Source organism: Mizuhopecten yessoensis, unplaced genomic scaffold (assembly GCF_002113885.1).
Source record: "Mizuhopecten yessoensis strain PY_sf001 unplaced genomic scaffold, ASM211388v2 scaffold2329, whole genome shotgun sequence".
NCBI classification, from domain to species: Eukaryota; Metazoa; Mollusca; class Bivalvia; order Pectinida; family Pectinidae; genus Mizuhopecten; species Mizuhopecten yessoensis.
The window spans coordinates 5,579,584-5,596,796 of record NW_018404492.1 but is presented as its reverse complement, the minus strand read 5'-3'; the positions used below and the strand labels follow the sequence as shown (position 1 = coordinate 5,596,796).

General features: G+C 36.0%; 3 protein-coding genes across 3 annotated transcripts in view; 1 reads left to right on the top strand and 2 right to left on the bottom strand.

The window, feature by feature from the left end:
- The window catches only part of LOC110445665, a 10,393-nt gene extending 8,772 nt beyond the window's left edge, over positions 1-1,621 (bottom strand). Inside the window, exon 1 of the mRNA XM_021490393.1 lies at positions 1,584-1,621. The gene's annotated coding sequence lies outside the window, so the exon portion shown is untranslated. The remainder of the gene's footprint in view (positions 1-1,583) is intronic.
- A 159-nt stretch (positions 1,622-1,780) lies between these two features.
- On the top strand, positions 1,781-10,449 carry LOC110445663 (kelch domain-containing protein 1-like). Its single transcript, XM_021490392.1, has 8 exons — positions 1,781-2,064; positions 5,232-5,384; positions 6,568-6,704; positions 7,066-7,165; positions 7,594-7,746; positions 8,919-9,074; positions 9,552-9,725; positions 10,020-10,449. The coding sequence occupies exons 1-8, from the start codon at positions 1,884-1,886 to the stop codon at positions 10,079-10,081; spliced, it is 1,116 nt and encodes a 371-aa protein (XP_021346067.1). The 5' UTR covers positions 1,781-1,883; the 3' UTR covers positions 10,082-10,449.
- A 4,672-nt stretch (positions 10,450-15,121) lies between these two features.
- LOC110445662 (sperm-specific protein PHI-2B/PHI-3-like) lies at positions 15,122-15,950 on the bottom strand. Its single transcript, XM_021490391.1, has one exon. It carries the CDS (start codon positions 15,915-15,917, stop codon positions 15,171-15,173), a length of 747 nt encoding a protein of 248 aa, XP_021346066.1. The 5' UTR covers positions 15,918-15,950; the 3' UTR covers positions 15,122-15,170.
- Positions 15,951-17,213: the final 1,263 nt, after the last annotated feature.

The window sequence follows — 17,213 nt, the reverse complement described above, 5'->3', positions numbered from 1 at the left end:
TATGGGTGAAGGTCATTCATTTGAACAAACTTTGTAGCACTTCATCTCAGCATGCTACTGGCTAAATATCATCACCCTGAGCATTTTGGTTATTCAGAAGAAGTTGTTTAAAGGTTTTTTAATACAATTGACCCCTGTGACCTTGAATATAATTGAAGGTCATTCATTTGAACAAACTTGGTAGCCCTTCACCCAAGCATGCTACTGACCAAATATCATCTCCCTGGGCATTTTGGTTATTGAGAAGAAGATGTTTAAAGTTTTTGACATATTTGACCCCTGTGACCTTGAAAATAGGTGAAGGTCATTTAGTTGAACAAACTTTGTAGCCCTTCATCCAAGTTTGCTTCTGGCCAAATATTGACACCCTAGGCCTTTCGGTTATTAAGAAGAAGTCGTTTAAAGTAAAATATTGACGCCGGACGGACGGACGGACGGACGGACGACGGACGCCGCGCCACGGCATAAGCTCACTTGGCACTTTGTGCCAGGTGAGCTAAAAACATATGAGAAAAAATAAATGAAATTTATTTGCCCGTCACATACAAATCATATTCTGTCTTATTTACTGCAGGATCTTGCATATTGATGTTCAATGGTCTACAGTCGTGAGTCAAAGTCCTGATGTGTCTAATTTTTCCGTAGAAATATATATGGTCCCACAAAGTTTGAAACTGCTATAAAAATACAGGTCGGCCTAGTACAACTTTTCAAACTCTGCCTAAGGTCTAGCAATCAAAATTAATAAACATCCCTGACATGACCACAACGAGCAAACCCAAAATTCTACCTATTACTCCTTACTGTAGTTCATAATTGGATAAATTATTGAAGACTGAATTTTGTATACACATGTCATATATATATATATGGATTACGGTATTGATGACATATATATATATAACTCTAGCAAATTATTTTGTATAATTGTATTAGTGTTTTGACTTTTCATACATCTTCCTACACATTTCTACATATGGAATACACTTTTCTAATAAATAAAAAAACACTATCAAAAGCCGAAAAAAATCAACAGTAAATAAAATGAATCAAACTAAATAAGTGTTTAAATTAAAGAGATAATGACTGGATAGCTACATAGAAATTGAAAAACTATAACAGATTTCTGTTAAATATGCATATACACCGTTAAAATCGCGGTTAAGACCTATTATTGTACAAGATTACACACGAAACCAGCTGTGGTTTATAGAGGATCCTTATGAGGTACATTAGGGAAGTTACAAAAATAAATATTGCTTTGTGTCGATGGGAGCTGGTTCAAAAATATACAACCTTGAGTAGTGCATTAACCATATCAATTAATGCATTTATTTAGTAAACTTTATTTATTGCTGCATTGGCTATTAAAAGAAATTAAAAAAATAGTTTTCCTTACAGAACCCCTTTGCAGTCAGCTGAGAACCGGCGAGTTAAGAAACAGGTTATTATCGAAAGGGTTACAGGTTTATTAGAATTATTCTATAATTCAATATTTCTCTGAATATTTAACTAACATCCTGCATACGGTGTCATTCGAATTTATGACGTAAATATGAGTAAAATAGATGTTTTATAGCTACCTGTTTCGGGCCAAATCGTCGGGTCTTTGTGAATTTTCAGCGGAAGTGAGGTCAGATTCCGAAAAAATCGGTCAATTTCGTAAACATATGTCATTATTAAAAATAAACAAGAATTACAAATTTGACTCCAGAATTGTTGGTTGTTATTTCTTTAGATAATTTGGCAATCATTAAGAAGTGAAGCTATGAGAGTGAAAATTGCGCAATATTTACTTCCGGAAAATCTATGAAGAAAACCGCGGGAAACTGCAGCTGTCACACCAAGAAAGATATCACCCAGCCTCTGTAATCATTTTCATTATGGAAGTCATTGAGAACGATATCGCTGTGGAGTGGGGCGTTGCCGCGGACAACCCGTTTAAGCCCAGGGAAGGCCAATGTTGTTGTGTGTGTGGCTCCAAACTTTACGTTTATGGAGGTGTCATACAGACCAATGATGCCGAGATGACAGAAACGAAGGAAATGTTAAATTTCGATGCAGGTGAATAATTGTTTATGACATATCGATGATGTTGTCACATTTATAATCTGTTGTAGATAGATGATAATAGAACTACCATGATCCAAGGGCTCCTTTTACTAGGACTCAACTCTACCTCCCCCACACACTCAATCTCAAAAACAGCAGTGGCCAAAGTGGAGACAACTCGGAACCACAGGTGCTCGGGTTCTGGATTAAAATACTCCAACAGTTATTGACACGGAGAGATACTAAATTACTTTTGACAGGCGCAGTCGCAGTCTGCAAAATCATATCTGATAGAAAAAAGGCCGCTCTTATGTTATAGGAGTAGAATATATGTGATATATTTAGGCATCGCACATCACTGTAGGCCTAATAATAAATAATTGGGTTCTATTTAATATATATACATATATTATTATCTGTTTATGTATCACACCCTACAAGATATCGCACCCCCTATACTAATAAATGCAATATCTAGTGGGGAGCGATATGTAAACAGATATAATGTTATATATTACAGATGTGCGATACCTAAATATATCACATATTGTCCAGAACCTGAGCACCTGTGCTCGGAACAGGGCCACTGTCAAAACTTGAAGGGAAACAACAGGGACAGATCTAGATCGCGACAGAGGCTGATCATGACCTCTGGAGACAGAGGCTCAGCATGATCATGACCTCAGGAGAATTTGCAGGTGTAGATCAAGGGTCCAGTTATTTGACCTGGCCAAAACTGGATTCAGGTGTATATATACGTGTAATAATTATGCATATGGATAACTGTTACTGTTTTGCGTAACAATTTTATTACTGTGTTGCGGAACTAGACTGGGTGATCCTCATCAACAAGGTTAGCTCAATAGATAGAGCATCCACCTACAGTTAGGTGGGTCCTGGGTTTGAACCCCAGTCTAGCCGTGCATTTTTCCATCTCCTGTTACACTGGTGCCGGTGACCAACCCTTGTTTCGAGCATTGGATGTACACTTGGCAAGGAGATGCATGAACCTAGGTTGTAAATAGTTGTGTCTTCTTGGGCAAATTAAAACTTAGAAAAAAGGAGGAAGGAATGTAGCGGAACTGGACTATAGGTCTATCTTCAGTGACCAGCTGGTATCTCATTTGGTAGAGCATCTGTCTAGAGTTCCGAGGTTCCCAGGTTTGGACCCTGGCCATGTCTTGCCTTTTAGCTTGCTTTAATTTTTAGCTCACCTGGCACTTTGTGCGTCAAATTTTCCTTGTAACGAGCTTTTCTTAAGAACTGGATGACCTAAAGTAATGATATTTGGCCAGTAGGTACCTTGGACAGAGCTCTATAAAGTTTCCTAAAATAAATTCCCTTGATCTATGCAAGGACACAGGGGGGTTAAATATGTAAAAACAAACTTTAAACAACTTGTTCTGAATAACCAGGAAGCCCAGAGTAATCATTCTTGGTCCGTAGGTACGTGGCATAAAGTGCTCCTCAAATAGATGACCTTGACCTATTTTCAAAGTCACAGGGGTCAAATGTGTTCTAAAACCTTTAAACATCTTCTCCTAAACAACCAGTAGGACCAAAGTAATGATATTTGGCCACATGGGTAAAAAGTATTTATTTTTTTTAAACATATTTTGACTAACCAAGAGGCCCAGAGTAATGATATTTGGCCAGTAGGTACCTGGGACAGAGCACTATTGAGTTTCCTCAAATAACTGACCTTGACATACTTTCAAGGTCACAGTGGTTAAATATGTAAAAACTTGTAAACAACTTCTGCTGAATAACTTGAGGCAGAGAGTAATGATACTTGACCAATAGGTACCTATAGCTAGGACAGAGTACTTTGAACTTTCCTCAAATAAATGACCTTGACCTACTTTCAAGGTCACATGGGGTCAAATACGTAAATATCATTAAACAACTTCTGCAATACTAGGAGGACCTAGGTGATGATATTTGACCAGTAGCATGTTTGGATAGTGATATAAAGTTTCATTGAGTTTCAAACTATTCTTTACGCCAAGGAGACTCAATATATGGAAATATTTTCAAAAGTAAGTTTATTGAGAATATTTCCCCATGGTTGCTCAATTATCCAGGAAAGTGACTCGTAGCCCTTTGTCTGTTCGCAATCCCGTTAAACAAATAAAGAACTGAATTAAAATTATCCATAGACATAGCCAGTTGTTTAGTTCCAGCAAGACAAGACTTGACCTCTTGATCTAAATGTGTAGAACTTTCCAGAGATCAACCTAAGCTTGGTCCATTCCGGATCCTGATCTGTACCTGTTGTTTCTGCTGAACCAGTCACATGAGCAATTGGCCCAATTACATTAATTTATCTATGGTATCATGATAATTTAAATATAACAGTAAACAAGCAAAGCCCAGCATGAAAAAGTAACATTATTTTATTGGTTTCTCGATCATTCTTATTCACTTTTCCTTCACTTAGATAACAGACATAATTGCAAATCAATCATGATCCTTTATATATTAGAGCCAGAATTTCATTTTGCAATGAGAATTAGACTGTTTCTAACTAATTTGATCAGGAAAAACTAGATATATGCATCATAATTTGAAAAAAAGGAAAATATGTTACCAGTATGATTTTTCCCAATCTTTTGTGGCAAATCCAATGGCAAAATACACAGTAAAAACCCGGAGATTACAGTCCTAGTGTGACCAAAATTCTTTTTCTAACACATTTCACTACCTAAATATAAAAACCAGGATATCACCAGATCTAGACATATTGATCCTAGGCCTCGACTTGCTATCTTAAATAGGAAATTTTCTATTTTCCTTTAAAATTTAGCAAAGACATACTGCATTCTTTAACATCTTAAAAGATGACTACTGCAAGTTTTAGATTAAATGACCTTGTTCATTTCATACTATTGTGGTTAAAACAAAAAGGGCAGAAGAAATAAATATGACATGACCTTTATTTTACTCACAATAAATAAATGATAAAAGAATTACAGAGTGTAATATATACATTAAAAATCCCCTTTCTTTGAAATAAATCCATTAGAAATAAAATGTATTAACTTGTTTGACCTGGGAAATTTTCTGGGTTACCATTGTGTTAAAGCTTGATATACTCGGGTATTAAATAAAAATTCAATTTTGTTTATTAAAAACATTTAAATTTTACAACTTGAAAAAATAAGTGTATTTTTTTCCAGAAACAATGGTTTGGCAGAAAGTTGCATATAAAAATGAAGCCCCTCCACCAAGATCAGCAGCGGCACTGTCCTGTGTTGGGAACAAGTTGTATATGTTCGGAGGTCTGAATCAGACGTGTGGATGGCTGGGGGATTTTCATGTGTTTGATACAGGTAAGCAACATTATAACACTTACCTTGATTTTGTTTAAAACATGTAACCAGCTACGTATACAATGTTTACAGAATGGTCCTTGGGGTCTGGCCCCACCCTTGGAGACATTGTCTCTGGGTCATAACTTTGAAACAGTTGAGATCATCCCCACCCCAAAACTATATATACAAATGCTGGGCATAAAGAGACGAATGCAGTCAAGATATTAGAGTAGACCCTGGGGTCTGACCGAACCACTAGGGGCCTAGTTTCTTAGTCACAGCTTGGAAACAGTTGAGATCCCCACCCTATAACCATATATACAACAGCAGAGTATAAAGAGATGATTGCACATATGCTTCCAGGATGGTCTTGGGGTCTGCCCCACCCTTGGAGACTTCACTCCTGGGTCATAACTTTGAAACGGTCAAGATTCCCACCCCAAAACCATAAAAACAATTGTTGGGCAGAAAGAGACGAATGCAGTCATGATATTAGAATTGACCCAAGGGTCTGCCCCACCCTTGCAGACTTAATCTGTGGGTCATAACTTAGAAATGGTTGAGATCCCCACCCCTAAACTACAAATACAAATGCTTGGCATAAAGAGACGAATGAAATCATGATATTAGAATTGATCCTGGGGTCTGGCCACAACCCCTTGAGGACCTAGTTTCTGAGTCACAGCTTGGAAACAGTTGAGATCCCCACCCCATAACCATACATAAAATTGCTGGGCATGAAAAATCTAATACAGATACATGTACACTACAAGGATTGGCCTTTGGGTCTGGCATATTCCCTTGGATCTTATTTGGAGAATATTTTGCCATGATTGCTTTAGATATCCAGATGAGCGATACAGGCCCTTTGGGCCTCTTGTTTAAAAGGAAGTTATCTTCATTCAGTGAAATCTTGAGATTGTGGTAATCAGTGTTGGACGATAAGTTTTTATAGAGTATGATATTATGGTCTCGTATACAATAAATGTATGTAGATTTATCACTGTAGTAGTTATTAACTGATAGGCAGGTGGTCTGAATAGACATATCATCCTTCAATTAGGTTTCAATGTTGATATTTCATACAAATTTATGTAGATAGACAATAACACCATTAAACCAAACAGCAAGTGAAACAGTGGTTAACTTCTTCTGTCTGATGTTTAAAACATTATCTAAGTTTTCTATTTTATTTTCTCAGAAACTCGGACATGGTCAAGCGTCCAAGCAGCCGATGGTCCTTGTCCAAGAGACAAGTTACAGTCTGTTGCCATAGGAACAAAAATTTATTTTTTTGGAGGATTTGGACCCAAGGCAACTTTAGCTATGGAAGATGATGTAAGAAACCTTTTAGTCTCTTCTAGTTGCCCCTTGATTTTCAACCATTTTGCCCTTGGAATGTACATAATGGGATATAGTGATGTTACAAATAAGATAAACATGTATATCAGAAGTGTTTGTTCAGCAATCATACCCTCCTGCATTGAAGTTAATGAGAGTACATAACCTTTTGTCTACATTGCACTGTAAAATAAAAAAAATAGCATTAGTATAGAAATTGCAATGTAGATGCAAAGAAATAGGATTTCAACAAGATAACTGTCCAATAATTAAGATTTTTAAGAAAAAATTCATCTCTGTTGACCTTTGATTGACATATTGCCATTTTTAACAAAAATGAATTGGTTTATTTGGCTAGGGTGATGAAGAATATGAAGATGAAGAGGATGATGAGCTTCCTGGAGATCAGGAAGCTGCAGAATTTGGCTGGTTCAATGACCTATATGTCTTTGATACAGGTGCATAAATGCTTCTACACTTGTATTTAAGAGATTTTTAAATACTTTTTCCTGTACAAGGCATTTTGTGCAGAAGGACTTTCAGGATTTTATGTAAATGTGGAACAGATCATCACTTGGCCAAAGGAATTTGATTTCATATGCATAAAATTGTGGTTCCTTTAAAAGCAGGAGCACAAATTAAAAGGGAAAATAAAGTGTCAGCTTCTAAATCCTACTCCTTCATCATCGGTGTAAAAATTTAACTATTTTTGGTCTGTAGTGTCTAAAGCATGGGGCCCCGAGAACGCCATGTTTCTTTTTAAAATAAAGAGTGTTTCCTCCTCCCCTAGAGGTAGAGAGGTGGTTCCCAATCTTGAAACGATTTACATAACATTTCAAAATATATAAAAAAAAAAAATGATAAGAGCTTAATTTGTGTTGAACAGTAACCAACAAATGGTCACAGCCACTACAGATGAATCTAGGAGTGCCAAGTCCTCGGGCTGCTCATGGTCTCTGTGCGGTTGGTAAAAGTCTGGTAATCATGGGAGGACGAGACACAGAGGACAGACAGAATGACATCCACATTTTTGACACAGGTATGTTTAAGTTTTCATGTTTTGATGTTGATTCTGTGAACTACGCACAAATCTAACATGAAAATATCTTTACCGAGTTGTTCGTTCAGAAAAAAAACCTTTCACCTGTAAAATTGATGATTCAGTGCAGATGTAGATCCAACACTATAGATATTAAATATGGGTCATACAGGCCATGAAAAAGAACCGGGAAATGCTGATATCATGGAAAGTGAGCAATCAATTTTCCACGAAAAATATGTAGATATGATATTCTGGAGACAAAATGTGTTCTTTTCTATGAAGGACTCAGTCAAATTTTGTTAATGAAGGACTATTGTAAAAGTTTTGTGTTGATAAAAACTTTGATACAGTGTACAAAGAAATTGATTATTTCAGTCTATTGAAATTTGTTTAAATTTTGTTTTATAATATAACAGTGTCATTACACTAAACAATTCTGAAAGTCTCATACTGAGAAATGGGAGAAAAACAAATGTGCTGGAAAAGTGTTTGAATTTTGTTTTGTGATGTGTATGTACCAAATTAAAAAATAGTCTTTGAAATAACACGTTTACAGCTATTGATTGTAAAACAATGATTTTATCATCATGCCAACTATTAATGGAAATGATTACATATTAAAAATGCTGCGCAATCTTGAAAGTTACCCAAGTCTACAGTAAAATATAGCTATAAGTAACAGTAGAACACATCAGTCATGAGTTTGTTCTGGGCATATTTTCAAATTTGTTCAGGAATTTCCTGACTCGGGAGTTGCTTGCCCATTTACTATAGTAAAAACAAAAAGTTGTTTATAAAGGAATGTTTCTATTATAAATTTCTTCTTCCCCAAAAAAAACTTGACCATGGGAATTTGGATCCTGGACCTCTTGATTTTTACTCAAGAAGCTTATCCATTGCTCTACCAGTCAAAGACTCAAAACATTTCTGTAACATTACTGGAAGTAATTTTTAAATGTCTTAACTTCCTCAAAACAGCCCACAAGCTATAATTGTCTTTATATGAAAGTAGTGTACCTGTTAGTAAATAGATTTAACAGTAAACTCGCTTTTCAAGGCCTGTGTACAGTATAGAAAGTTACTGGAACTCTCTACCTTGATGAGAAAATTTTGTAGAGTAGGAATTCACAGTTAGTATGGTAATTATAAATGTATTTTTTATGTGACAGAAACAAGGAAGTGGGATATGGATATTAATTGCAAAGGGAGACCACCCAGTCCAAGATCATTTCATACAATTTCTGCTGTTGGAGACAGAGTTGTAGTGTTAGGAGGAAGAGGAAAAGACAACCAGCACTTTGATGATGTCAGCATATTTTCCCTGGGTAAGTTTATAAATGTTTTTACAAGAGCATACAAAGGGCATTTCCTGCTTTGCTACACAGAGTGAGTGTACACTGGTGACATGGCCTGGCTTGTTTGCTTTTGCTTGTCCTTATAAAAGGAGTGGCTTCCATGCATATTCCATAAAATATGTAAAATTGCTTTGTTCTGACTTACTTTCAGGTGCAAAAATTGTGTTCAGTGCTAACTTTTGCATTAAAAGTATAGTTGTATACCTTTCTCTCAAACTGTACTTTTAAAACATCCACAGAAATTTGAAAGCTGATTTTAAGCTTTTTGCCAATTTTCAGATTCAGAAGAATCAAGGGAGACAATAAACCATGAATTCCTTAATTTAGCAATATTAAATGCAGTAATTTTAATTATAAAGTGAATGGAAGAGTTGTTTTCAATTTCAAGTTTTCTTACACAGCATCTTAAAATAATAATGAGATATTTTGTGTTACTTGGTTTCCCAGATACCAAGGAGTGGTACCAGGCAACAGTGAAAGGCAAGGTTCCCAGTGGTCGGGGGCAGCAGTCTGTGGGTGTCATTGGTGACAAACTTATCATGTTTGGAGGCACCAGTAACTTCAGTGCAGAGATTATGCAGTGTCAGGCGACTCACAATGACACAGTGCTACTTCGGACAGGTAACTGAAATTATTCTCGTAATTACTTGACAGGTGTCGCAGTGTTAATCTTGTGCTATCTATATTTCTCTCCTCCAAATTTTCATCTTTTCCTGCAGACAAGTTTTCAAATATTCTATGTGGAAAAACAAATCTTCAATGTTTGGTTATGAGATTAGAAAGCGTGTAGGTAAGGTTCCTTGATGTGATATATCTGTCCTGTTGAAATGACAAAAATGTAACAAAATACTTTTTATACAGTATGCTATATTTAGACAGATGTATACAGCTGACAGTTGTCTCTATATTTTGCAGAAGACATCTTAGGAGGTGGACCAACAGGGAAGAAGCCTAATGGACATGCAGAAGCTAGCTGATGATGACTATCGCTATAAGGGAATGACATTTTTATCTTAAATAAAATCTTTGGGTAAATGTGAGCAGAGTGAATAATTCTGTTATACATTGACAGAGCACAGTAGAAGCCGTCTTTCATCTGAACTGTGACATTTTAAACTTTCCGTGACAACATATTATTACAAAAGTGAGGGAATTTCAAGACAGTTCCAGCTGTTTGTGTCGATACTCAACGACAATATTTCTATTTCTATAACAGCCTGGGCTGATGATAGGTGTGAAAGATGCCCACTGTGAAATATCCAGGGTTCATATTTATGATGTATATGAAATACATGCATGCACAGTAAATGACATTACTTGACCAAACCTGTGTTATCTTTTTAGTACACCATAACTTTACAGCTACATGTATGTGCACCATACATTGTCATGGGAACAATTTAAACAGCAATACTGCCGGACAGACTTGATGTTGCCATGTTGCCCTGGCAACCAATAGAATATTGTCAAGTTAAGTTATTTAAATCTAAAGTCTGAGGCCACTTAAAACTGTAGGGATGGAGTAAAAGAATTTGGTCTTGATATGGGGTATGGATGCATCGATATTTCATTAATGTATTGTGATATGATATGATATGCCTGTTTACTATTGCGATATACCAATTTTTCGATACGTTGTGACAGCATAGGACTAATGTTACTGGGTAAAAGATAAATGTAACGCAAGCACATGGGATGCACCTTTAAGATTTGGTACTAGATACAGTATGCCACATACGAACCGTACTGCATCATACGGCAGTGTCGTCCTTCTAGGACTCCTCAGTGATGCTAGAGGCCAAAACATTAGGATTCCAAGGTTTTTTAATTATATTTCTCCAGAAGTTTGAGTGCAAGGACATCAAACCTCTTGGATCATAAATAATTTGTGTGTATTCTATCATGATACTCAGTTATTTAACCAATGGCAGAAAATGGATAGCAGTAATGAATATATATATATATATATGGGGGAAAAGAAACGAATAAACTCCCACCTTACATAACTCGTTTATCTGTAAAGAAAGATTGTACCTTACTGTGTTCTGAATCGCATGACCCAAAAAGGCATGCATTTTCGCAAACAATCATATCATTCTATACGAGACTTTGATGATAACCACATCAGTTTTCCATGCAAACATTTTCCTTTTGCCATTGAATAAGATGCCACATTTCACCCAAGTTAGAGAGATGAGCAATTGCAATGTTCTTGGCCGGTCATAGTCATTGTTGCACAGTAATTTGGTATTGTCTAGTCTGCTTTAACGTTCGTGTGCCACTGGGTCAGTTTAAAATGTCTGACCATCCCAGGAACGGTTGTCAGAATGTAATGACGGCTCAAGCGATCGACAGCACGCATGCGTCTTTAATCAATGTAGGCCAACCATATGTCGGACCACCTCTTACGCATTGGCAAGTGCGTCTTGCTTGAATGAGAAGACATGGTTTGAATCGGTTTGGAATGCGTGTGTGGGGACATGTAATTTTCACCAACAAGTCTAGATTGAGTCGTTTGGGCTCTGACGGAAGGCAAAGGGTATAACGAAGACCCAGTGAGCGCTTCGCCAATGCATGCATTGTTAAACGTGATAGGTTCAGTAGGGCCTCTGTAATGGGTTGGGGAGGTGAAATCCCCCTTAGTAATACTTAAGGTCATTGGAGTGTATTGATAAACGGAAACAGGAAGTACATCCCTAGTTGAATAACCAATGTAGGGAGACAGCATCACAATTTCCGCAAATTCTAATGTTTAATATTAAATTGATGAATATTGTATGTTTATTATTGACAGAACAGTGTGTTCTCTCAATATTAAAGTATTTCAAAGCAATCCAGGCATTAATTCAGGTTTTCTTTTATCAATGATCACATGTGTCTATTATGTGTATATGGTTTTATTATAAAATGTCAATTTTTATATCGTGTATAGAGAATTAATTTTACACAATTTCAGCATTTATTAAATTGGTATACATTAATGCAATACTAATATATGTCAGTATCATTTTTATTGACTTTATTTTGTAAAAATATTGTGTCTTTCATTTTTTTTTCAAAATTCACTTCTTTTTACATAAATTTCCATTTAAAATCCTTAAAATTCTGACAACATATATTTTTTTTTGTGGCAGAAAATTTTCTTTACTTAAAAGCAATATAACTACAAAATTTGAAGAAATTCTACTGAGAAATGGTGACACAATCCTATTACCTTAACCAAAACGTCACTGCTGTTAGATACTCCAACCACATATCCTACAGTTTCTTGGACAGAACAACCTCACCTTCCAGCAAGACATTGCTCGACAACGTGCTGCCAGGATCTGCCTTGAATTTTTCACAGCAAACAACGTTCAGAATGTCCTCCATATAGCCCCGACATGTCTCCCATGGAACATCTTTTGGATGGCCTTGACGGACGTATCCACAAACCTGCTAAATAACCACGTACAATTGCATGATTGCAGCGTTGACGGAAGAATGGAACAATATTCCGTTGAGACAATTAAATGTTCTCATGAATAATATGCATATGAAAATTCGAGTAGGAATTCACGCTTGGGGTTGACACAGCAAATATTGAAGTGTCATTTTCTATACCGTGGTCATCACTCTTGCGCTCAGCAGTTATCGTTTAAACAACGTCGCACAGACAATTGTAAAGAGATTAATCTTCAAGTTGTTTTAATATCAAAATTTTGTGGAAATATACCAAGCAATAAAACTCCACATACCAAGCAATAGAACCCCGCATACCAAGTAATAGAATGATATTGATATGAGGATAGCGTTATGCGTTTCTTCTTTTGCCAAGTACCAATGCATTTTAACCCTTGTCATCAATTGCTATCAATCACACTGGCAACCTAAGCCTTGGGTGAAATGGCTTCTATATCCAATATTTGAGCACTATCCCAAAAAACTGTTCAAAACCAAAATGCTTTAATTTAAACAATCTTTTGATCATGCACTTATATTGATGCATCAATTTCTCATCGTTGGGCAGTCCTTGATGACTTGGGTTGGTAACGAAGTTCTTCTGGCATATACACAGGCATACCATTATTCGCATACGTAGTAGCTAATTTTCGTCCATAAGATATTTTCCAAGTTAATTTTATCATCAATTAAATTGTTAGTACCACATGTACTTGTGAATGTCATTAACTTCGGTCATCCATTCTCCCTTGCAGAGGGAGTAAAGTTTACTATAGAAAATAACACTTTTGAGTGTATATTATATATTTTCTGTGGTTGGCCAATTTGATGGTATGAAAATTTAAAAGTCCCAGACTCGCCCCTAGGGCCTGAGGTTTTGAGCCAAAAGAGGTCAAATTGGCTAAAATGTTGAAGAGTTGATTGATTGATAGGTTTTACGTCCGCTTCACTACCGAATAGCTGACGAATGATGAACAGTCTTCTTCACACCTAGTGATGCTATAATAAGATACTTTTCAATGATGGTAATGTCCTTTATCAAAAGTAAATTTCAATTACTACACAAGGGTCACTAAATGTTAATCCATTGATATTCTACTACTCTCTGACATTTACCAGCTTTATAAACATTGTGGGTATGTGTTGGTCACTCTCACCATCAATTGGGGGCTGATGTAGTCGCCCAGGCCTTGGCTAATGTAGTCACCCCGGCAGTGTCCTACAGTACTAGAGGTTAACGTTTTTGAGCAAACTTTTCCAGACAGTGGTAGATCACCACACTCTATATACGATAAGCTTTTGACAATTATGAGGTTGAGGTATTTATACGGAGGCACTAATTGTTATGTAAGCAATGTGCTGAACCATTATTCGTATTTTAGAGGCCAAAAGCAGCTTGATGTGGACTTGGTTAAAGTTTATTAACAAGTTTTTTGTGCATTATTAGATCACCACACCAATTTGCAAACCCCTCCCATCTTTATAAATATCAGATTCAGATTCTTTATTGACATACTTGTGTGTGTAACAAGAGGTCAGCAATTCAAAACAACATACACAGCAGACAGGGTAATACAGTTACCAAGTTCATTGTAACATGAATAATTATATTAAATACGCATTAAAGTAACTCACTCAAGAATAACAATGATTAATTGCAAATTATAAGCATATAAAAGTAATAAATAACAAATTTATGCAATTTATAAAATATCAATACAATGAACAACAGTCAGCCTCAAGGTCTTATTGGTGTTTTTGTTATCATATTTTTATTATCTTTGGAATACAAATTATGCATTCGGGAATTCAAGAATGAAGCAATGGTCTATAACAATAATTATAACCCTTCCAGCAAAAAAAACTTATGTATTTCAACTAATATCAGGTCGATGTGGTACCTGAAAATATGAATCGGTAGAAAAAAAAATAGCATTTTTTGTTTGTTTCAGTATTTCAAGGGACTGGCACATTAACGTGTATATTTTATCATCGTTTTTGTTTTAAATACGTGCTCTACTTAAGATCTTTCGTGATATTATATACACAGAAAACAGTCAAGAGGATTTACTGCAACAAGTATATTTTTTGCACACAATCAGCAAAACTTCCTTCTTGTCGTTTATAATATTTAGGGACAAAACACAAACTGTTATGAAGGAAGTGTCAATTTTTCTTATTTCCATTGAAACATCTACTGTTTCATCCTTCAAATTATCAGTTTTTTGTAAATAGGCCTGTTTGTAATACAAGTTTGACAAAACTTGTTTAAACTATGTTGTGCTCATGCATTCAGAAAACCCCGATATACATGTACGTTAATACATTGCAATTCGAATGAATCAAACGCGTTTTATATTGTATTCCATTTAAGTGGTTCTAGGTTTATTTTTCATTGAGCCCAAACAAAAAAAAAACGTTATGGTAACAAGTCATTTATATAACCAAGCTGTGATTTTATCAATGAACTTTAAAGGAGTGTACACCATTGATAAAAAAAGGACATTCCCTATTTGCATTTACGGATTCGTTAAAAACTGCGTTTTTTTGAGCGAAATGGAAGCTTTTTGAGAATCTTGGGTGGCCCTTAAAAGGGCCTTTGGTTGTTGTAGGTAATTCAGAAGTCTACTTTTTAGTAGCTCCCTTCTTAACGGCCTTTTTTGCTTTCTTTGGAGACTTCTTTGCCTTTGCTTTTTTGACTGGCTTCTTTGCTTTTTTAGCTGGTTTCTTTGCTTTTTTAGCTGGCTTTGCCTTCTTCGCCTTCTTTACCTTTTTAGGCTTTTTGGTCTTCTTTGCTTTCTTGGGCTTCTTTGCCTTCTTTTTCTTAGGTGTCTTCTTCTTTGGTGTCTTTGCCTTCTTTTTTGGTGCCGCTTTTCCTACCCTGAAGCGCCCTGTTGCTCCAGTAGCTGTGGATCCCTTGGGTCTCACCAGTGCCCCAGTCTTCAGTCCACGTGCTAAAGCAATCCTTACAGACGATGCGACTCTGCTGGCAGTAAGAAACTTGCTGAAGTTAGCCATGATGTATTTCCTGATGGCTGGAACAGATGACCCCTTCCTGTCCTTCATGGCTGTGATAGCTGCGACCACCATAGACAGAGTTGTCGGTTTCTTAGCTCCTCCCTTTAACGACTTCTTAGCTGCCTTCTTCTTTGGACTCTTGGCCTTCTTTGGCTTAGAAGGAGACTTGCTTCGGCTTCTGCTCCTACTCCTAGACCTAGACCTAGACCTTGCACGCTTTTTCGGGCCAGTTGCCTTCTTTGCTGCCTTCTTCTTAGGACTTTTCTTCGCAAGCTTTGGCATTGCTACTTTGGCTGGAGACACACTACGGCTCCTACTCCTACTCCTCGAACGCCTTCTCGGACTTGGTGCCATTTTAAGAGATTTGATACTCAGTCAAATGCAAGTGTGACCAAAACAACGACCTCCCGCACCTATATATACTTTCCTCGGACCTCACAGAAAACACCCCCTTGAAACACGAAAGAAGTTTCAATGGCGGTCTATTCAATCTCGTGTTGTGTTTGTAGAACCATTTTCACCTTAAAATAAAAGATGTTTTGTTCACTGTTAATCCAAAATTTTAAGCGATAGAGACACTATTACTTTAGATATATGTAATATTGTCTTTATTTGTCGCCCGTATTGTCCGATAGATTGACTACGATTGTTTTGTTTGTGGCAGACTTAACCTACGCGTAGCTTATATGCCATACTTTTATGAAAATATATTACTTTTCCTGTCAAATTCAATGATTTATTGATGTTTTTGCAAAAACTGATTACTGTTTAATATGCTTGTTTATAAGATTTCCGTCGTTCAGTTGAATTTTGATTTTCTGACCATTTTTAATCCAATGCTAAAAAACAAACGCCATTCATTTTTCATTTCCGCATGGCATGACTGACAAGCAGGAAACACATATTTCTTTACATAAACACAATACACTTAAATTGTACATCAACGTAAGTATCGTTTTGATGGGGTATGTTGTCTTTATTCTCCTTATTACCTCAAAAAGAGTACAAAAATAATACTATCATGTCTTTTTTGAACACAAAATTCATGGCCGTCTCGAGGTTTCAGAAGTAGATCAAAACAAATATGGCGGCGAAAGAACTACTTTCCGTAGGCCTACTTATGAATGAATTCACACAATAAGATAGCATACCCATATGATTTGTTTCGTGCTAAAACATTCTTTTTTATCATATTCATATGAATATCTCAATATGCATTCTTTTTCAAAAAAAATCAATTTTCACAGTAACAACGAAGATTTCTTTGCAAAATCGCCAACGGTTGATAAACGCTAGGATGAGGGTATCCAAATGGAACGGTACCCAGAAATGGAACACTTTTCAGTAATCATATAAATTATAATATGCAGCATTTTTTATTTTGCAATAAAAATGAACGGTTTGTATTCTCAATCAAAATTTATATAGTTTTATGCATTTTGAGCAAATTTCATCTGCCTACCTCTTAAATATTGTTCATTAACTCAATTGAAATATTTTTATCCTATCATATTTTTATACATAGAAACATAGAATGTTCAAAAAAATGTTTTAGGGAATAAATTTCAGAAATTGTCAAAACTTTTTTGAAATGTAAAGTTAAAAATTATTTTAAATGTCGTCAATTATTTTCATAAGCTGACTTACAAG

Bases quoted from the DNA above. Each gene is read 5' to 3' on its own strand.
- LOC110445662 (XM_021490391.1), bottom strand. From the start codon at position 15,917: ATGGCACCAAGTCCGAGAAGGCGTTCGAGGAGTAGGAGTAGGAGCCGT.
- LOC110445663 (XM_021490392.1), top strand. From the start codon at position 1,884: ATGGAAGTCATTGAGAACGATATCGCTGTGGAGTGGGGCGTTGCCGCG. The intron at 6,705-7,065 runs GTAAGAAACCTT...TTATTTGGCTAG, and splicing joins CTTTAGCTATGGAAGATGAT to GGTGATGAAGAATATGAAGA. The intron at 7,747-8,918 runs GTATGTTTAAGT...TTTATGTGACAG, and splicing joins CATCCACATTTTTGACACAG to AAACAAGGAAGTGGGATATG.